The sequence below is a fragment of the Artemia franciscana genome, chromosome 1 (genome assembly GCF_032884065.1).
Source record: "Artemia franciscana chromosome 1, ASM3288406v1, whole genome shotgun sequence".
Taxonomy (NCBI): Eukaryota; Metazoa; Arthropoda; class Branchiopoda; order Anostraca; family Artemiidae; genus Artemia; species Artemia franciscana.
The window spans coordinates 7,080,885-7,087,798 of NC_088863.1; the positions used below are offsets into that span (position 1 = coordinate 7,080,885).

General features: G+C 34.7%; 1 protein-coding gene across 1 annotated transcript; it reads right to left on the bottom strand.

Annotated features, from left to right (window-relative positions):
- Positions 1-3,712: 3,712 nt before the first annotated feature.
- LOC136038666 (putative ankyrin repeat protein RF_0381) lies at positions 3,713-6,571 on the bottom strand. Its single transcript, XM_065721973.1, has one exon. The coding sequence runs from the start codon at positions 5,637-5,639 to the stop codon at positions 4,386-4,388; it is 1,254 nt and encodes a 417-aa protein (XP_065578045.1). The 5' UTR covers positions 5,640-6,571; the 3' UTR covers positions 3,713-4,385.
- Positions 6,572-6,914: the final 343 nt, after the last annotated feature.

The window sequence follows — 6,914 nt, forward strand, 5'->3', positions numbered from 1 at the left end:
AATATAGGTTAATCCAGTATAAGTCTCCAGAATAAGTCTCCAGTCCAATAAAGTCTCCAGTGGAATAAGTCCAAGAATAAGTCTCCAGTGGAATAAGTCCAAGAATAACTCTCCAGTTTTGCATGTCTCCAGCTTATGATTCAAAATATCCAACTGTAATTTATAAGTTTTAATCAGTGTGTTTTGATTTATTTCAGCACCCTCAGATTATCATTAGCGTGTGTGCGATTCATTGAGATCGAAGTCCCCCCTCAAATTTCTCTGAAAGTTTCAACTTGATACTCTTAACTGTTTCTGGGATATTTCACGCACAATTTTAATAAGCTGGATATACAAGGTACCTCTTGATTTAGTTTAAGATCCCCATAAATTTTCGGCTAGATACCATTAGCCAATCGATCCTCTGATGGAGTATATACACAATCCTGACAACGGGAATAGTAACCCAGAGGGATAGAGCTATCTCGACATCGTAATCTCTTTCTTCAGCTATTTTTGGTGGTCGTAAGAGTTTTTTATTTTATATTAAGGGATAGCGAGAAGCTAGGAACGGGTAACAGAGGTCACAGGGGGCGAACCACTGCACTATTTTGCGGGATAACAGTCGATTCGTAACATAATTTTTTTATTGCATTTACCAACCCCTACTTTATATTATTTAAAAAGGTTTGTCCTTGTCAATCAAACCTAAGAGTCCATTTTTTCGCTTTCATAAGTTTTTCATATCAATCAATCAATCATTGTATTAATGCTAAAACACTATTACAAAGGTAAAAAAAAAATTATTCGGCCCAAAAAGCTTTGCTTGTTATGGGCCATACAACGCAATAATAAAGCACTAAAAGAACCATAAATAATACCCTAAATCAAACATTACATATAAAAAAAAAGGTACAGTAGACAGTATAGAGACAGTAGAGAAACAGGAAAGACAAAGTTGACATTAGAAAATCAGAAAAGAGACAAATAAACAAGGGCATTAAAAGTTAAGAAGACTCCTGAAAACAATTTTAAAAAGAATAAGAGAGAGATATATTAGTTAGGAAAGAATTCCAAAAAGGAGAAATAATAGGAAAAGAGAAAACAGGAAAAATTAAAACAAAGAAAAGACAGAGAGAGAAATTACTAAACTGGAAAGACCCGACGAAAAACTTTCTTTGTAGAAAGAGATAGAGGGACATCTGGAGGGATGGAGTTCCATATTAAAATTGATTGATATATAGGCGACCTCTGGGCTACTGTAGATTATCGTTTTGGTAAAATAAATCGTCGGGAACAACTGCGTAAAAAAGAAGAGCACCTAAGCCTGTCCGTGAAAAACATTGCTACAGGGGCGGTGGGAGAGTACCTAGAAAAGCAGAATGCGCTAAATAAAGAGTACTTTTACCTACGATATGATCCAGTGGAGCTATCCCGGTATCATTATAAAGATCAGAGGGAGAGTAAAGCCAAGGGAGAAGAAAAGTAGCCTTCACTACCCTATTTTGGGCTCATTGAAGTGAGCAGAGAAGAGATTTATTAATATTACCCCAGACAGAGCAACAATAAGAAAGGCAGTGAGAATAGCACCATAAGAATATTTGATGATTTTGAATAACCCCTTGTAACAGTGGGTTTTCAAATTTGATAATTTTATTTTCAGTTGTTTTTGTATTTTTTTTTTCGTTGTATTTCGTTTTGTATTGTATTTGTTTTGTATTTCGTTGAGAACTGAGAGGAATTTACGTTTCATAATTCCGTTAAAAACCTCGTAAAAACTCTACAAACCCATTTTTGTTGAAAAAATATACGTATGAAGTTTTGCAACTTTTGACACTAGCGGGCACAAAATTAAAAAAAAAGAAGAAAATGTGGGAGAAAAATCATAAAAATTATACAAAAAATATATGACCACAATAAGCTTAAGAAGGTATATCTCCTTTGAAAGCATAGCTGGCCTTAGGAAAGAACAAATTCTTATTGTATTGCTAGGTGTTGGTGTGGCGCTTTGCGCTTCACCAACACCTAGTTGGCGGGGGCGCTTCGAACCCCCCAAACCCCCCCGCGCGTATAAGTCGTTACGCGCCATATTAGTTACGCGCCATTGTAGTTGTGTCCCTGTGTCCCACCTGTGAATATATATATATATATATATATATATATATATATATATATATATATATATATATATATATATATATATATATATATATATATATATATATATATATATATATATATATATATATGTATATATATATATATATATATATATATATATATATATATATATATATATATATATATATATGTGTGTGTGTTTTTAACTACGTAAAAGTTGCGAATATAAGACGTTATTCGCTATCCCATCGTCTGTGCATACAAATACATTGTAAGGTTTACCGTCTCTTGAACATGCAACATATAGTTTGCCATGGGAAAACAATCCGTGTTCAGATCTATACAGCATTTTTCTAATGATTGGCATTGAGCTTTGTTGATGGTGATTGCTAATTGAATATTCCCTGTGTCCCCGTCGTCATTTATATATTCCCCCTTGCCCTTCCGGCGTCCCCGTTGTAGTTGTGTCCCTGTCGTCATTTATATTCCCTGTATCCCGGTCGTCATTTGTGTCCCGATGTCTCGGTCTGTAATTTATTTTTGAGTGTCCTGGTCGTCACTTATATTCCCTGCGTCCCGGTCGTCGTTTGTGTCCCGGTGTCCCAGTTTGTAATTTCTCTTTGAGCGTCCCGGTCGTCATTTAAATTCCTTGTGTCCCGGTGTCCCGGTCTGTAACGTCATAAAGTCTTCAGTGGCTCCAGTGGTGCAGCCAGTTCAAGAAGTTCAACTTTTCCTGAGGTGCAACACATTCCAATTGTTTCACCATTAAATTTCAAGGCCTTGCAATTGGGACAAATTTTAGACATAATCCCGATTTGAACACATCTACTCAAGCTATAATCATCGACTGGGCTGTACCTGAATGCCAGGCGATAATTTTGACGTTGCTCTTGTGATTCCTCGGCACGCTTTCTTTTGGTATTATCTCTTTGAGCCTCAAGCCTGTTTTCACGTTGTTCTTGTGATTCCTCGGCACTCTTTCTTTTGGTCTTCATCGGCTGTTTCTTCTGTCATTGTAGGATTTATACTAAAATTTCTCTTTGAATTAACTCTTTGAGCAGCTTCCTCGGCACGCTTTCTTTTGGTAATTTCTCTTTGAGCCGCGAGCCTGTTTTCATGTTGTTTTTGTGATTCCTCGGCACGATTTTTTTGGTAATTTCTCTTTGAGACGCAAGCCTGTTTTCACGCTGTTCTTGTGACTCCTCGGCACGCTTTCTTTTCTTACTTTCTCTATTAGCCGCAAGCCTTTTGGCATTAACTCTTTGAGCAGCTTCCTCGGCTGTTTCTTCTGTCATTGTAAGATTTATATAATTATAATGACGTCATATGCGGACAAACAAACACACATATGCGGACAAACACAAAACATGGACAAACACACAAACTTACAACTTTTTTTATATACTAGCTGTTGGTTATGTGGCTTATGGCTAGCTTGTGGGCTTATATACTAGCCCACAAGCCCCCCCCCCGCGTGTAATTCGTTACGGGCCATTGTAGTTCTGTCCCTGTGTCCCATATGTGAATATAAATAGATATATATATATATATATATATATATATATATATATATATATATATATATATATATATATATATATATATGTTTTTAACTACGTAAAACTTGCGAATATACAACATTCTTCGCTGTCCCATTGTCTGTACATATAAATAGATTGTCGGGTTTACCGACTCTTGAACATGCAATAAGTAATTGTCCATGGGAAAAACAATCCGTATTCAGATCTATACCTCATCATTCTAATGATTGCCCTTGAGCTTTGTTGATGGTGATTGCTAATCGAACATTCCCTGTGTCCCCGTCGTCATCTATATATAGAACAAGGACAAGGATATATATCCTTGTTCTATAGAACAAAGAAAAAGGATATATATCCTTGTTCTTTGATTCACGCACTCTTTTAAAACTCACCACTACGCTTTTTGAATTTTTTTTCAATCACTAAATCAATTATCTTATGCTAGAAACTCTTAATACTACCACTCCTTGTGGAGTAGTTCAGAAGCATTTATGAAATTTTTCAGGTTTTCATTGCTTAGATCGCTCAGTATTTGTTCAGCACATTCATGTGGTAATTCAGCAAATCTGTTAAAGAGAGAATCGAAACTTCTATTGGCTAGTTCAAGCAGCACTTTCCTTTCTATGCTGTCTCTGAAACGGCTTTTTATTATTGTGTTATACATTGAAAATTTTGTTTCCCAGTTTGATGATTTCAATAAACCTTTCAAAGAATTTTCATTCATCGTGTATAGTTCTATTGAGCTTATTCCTTTGATAAAATGTCATAGAACGTTATATTACAAAATATTGTCTCACTCCTCATTTGTTCTAGTTCTCTTACTAATTGATCCTTGAGCTCATTTGCAGGATAACTTGTCTGAGTCTTGTCTGAGAGCCTTATGTTTCTTTCACTTACATACAAATTTGCAACTCTCAGTTTTAACACATGGCTTGCAAAATAAACGGCAGTATCATCAACAACAGCTACATCAAAAGCTGTAAAGCCATATCTACTTGTAATATCTATGTCAGATCCATGCTCCAGAAGAGTTGCAATACACTCTTTATCTCCATTCCGACTAGCATAATGAAGCGCTGTCATGCCATCCTTGTCCTTAGAGTTAACATAGGCTCCATATTTGAGAAGACATTCAACAGTCTGTGTGTGTCCTTTCCAAGCTGCAACATGAAGTGGACTTTTACCTTCCCTACAGTTTATATTAAGATCAGCGCCAGACTGTATAAGACATTCAACAGTCTCTGTGTGTCCTTTCCAAGCTGCTATATAAAGGGGAGTGTCACCATAATTATTTCTTATATTAATATCAGGGCCAGACTTCAATAGACATTCAGCAGTCTGTGTGTCTCCATTCCAAGCTGCAACATGAAGTGGAAAATTACCTAGGTAAGTACATTTTATATTAAGATCAGCGCCAGACTGTATAAGACATTCAACAGTCTCTGTGTGTTCTAACAAAGCTGCTAAATAAAGGGGAGTTTCACCATAATTATTTTTTATATTAATATCAGGGCCAGACTTCAATAGACATTCAACAGTCTGTGTGTTTCCATTCCGAGCTGCAACATGAAGTGGAAAATTACCTAGGTAAGTACATTTTATATTAAGATCAGCGCCAGACTGTATAAGACATTCAACAGTCTCTGTGTGTCCTTTCGAAGCTGCTAAATAAAGGGGAGTGTCACCATAATTATTTCTTATATTAATATCAGGGCCAGACTTCAATAGACATTCAACAGTCTGTGTGTTTCCATTCCGAGCTGCAACATGAAGTGGACTATCACCTAGGTAAAAACATTTTATATTAAGATCAGCGCCAGACTGTATAAGACATTCCACAATCTCTGTGTGTCCTTCCAAAGCTGCTAAATAAAGGAGAGTTTCACCATGAAAATTTCTTATATTAACATCAATGCCAGACTTTAAAAGATATTCAACAACCTGTGTGCATCCTTTTGAAGCTGCTAAATAAAGTGATCTTTCAATTGGAATGGACATGTTATTTTATTATGTTTCTGTAGTTTAAATGGATATGAACCACTGTTCTCATATCATTGCTATATATAGGTATGATTACGTCATGACTCCTGTACTCGTATGATTTACTTGCCCTCCGTAATGATTTTATTTAAAATTACGTCATTAGCCTAGGTTACAGGTAACACAAGAGTAATACATCACACCATTTGAATTGATCAACAAACTATTATTGCTGTGTTGAACACTATTGTCACATATCAGTCTACTCATTAAAATTCCTATTAGTTTTGATGAGTGCTAATAATTATGATCTGAAATGTGAGGTTTTATCATGGAAATATTTTTTTCAAGATATTTAAATTAAAAATTTTGAGATGTTGCATTTAAAATTTACTACTCTGACTTTAGCGACTCTTAAAACCTTGCTTTAGAGTTTGGAACTCAGTTCAATTTAATTTGGAAGTAGTCAAAGTCTCTAAATAATCAGGTCACATTGCTTATATTGGGCTAACGGTTCTGATGCTTAAACACGGTAGATTCGGAAAGGAACAGAAGTTAAGCCCTTTTTTTATTTAAATAAAAGCTTTCCGAAAAAGTAGTTTTTGTTCATTTTGAAACCTGAAATGGAGAAATGTTGAAATAATCAATCATAGCAAATATAAAGCTAACTAGTACAAAAATAGATATATAAATGATTCTTAAAACGAATAAAAGTTAAATTTGTTAGTTAGGTCAAACTTGAATTAAACAAAAGCCACCACAAACAATATTTTGGCTACTTTCCCCTTACCCTTTTCCTATCCATAAAAGTCTTAGGCCTATTGTGTCGTTTGCGTTTCATCTATATATATAAAAATGTAGTGTCTGTTACACTATTTTTACCGATACACCGTTACACGTTATTACCGTTATAGGAGCTTAAAAAATTGAGGCTCTTTTTAAATTTTATTAAATTGCTTAAATGTAAAAGAATGATGATTGCACAAATATTTCAATATATTTTGACAATGGATTAAAGCAATTCGAAAACCTTAAAACAGAAAACCAAAAGTTTGAAGTTTAGTAGAAATTGTTTAAGTTTAAAATGCTTTCTGCTCAAAGAAAATTTGTCAAAGTGTCATTTAACGTCAAAAAGAAATTATTATTAAATTGCTTAAAATGCAAAAAACTGGTGATTGCACAAATATTTGTATATATTTTGACAATGGATTAAAGCAATTCTAAGACCTTAAAACAGAAAACTATACGAATATACTTCATCAATTCAATCCAAAAATGACAAGCACTGCCAGG

Bases quoted from the DNA above. Each gene is read 5' to 3' on its own strand.
- LOC136038666 (XM_065721973.1), bottom strand. From the start codon at position 5,639: ATGTCCATTCCAATTGAAAGATCACTTTATTTAGCAGCTTCAAAAGGA.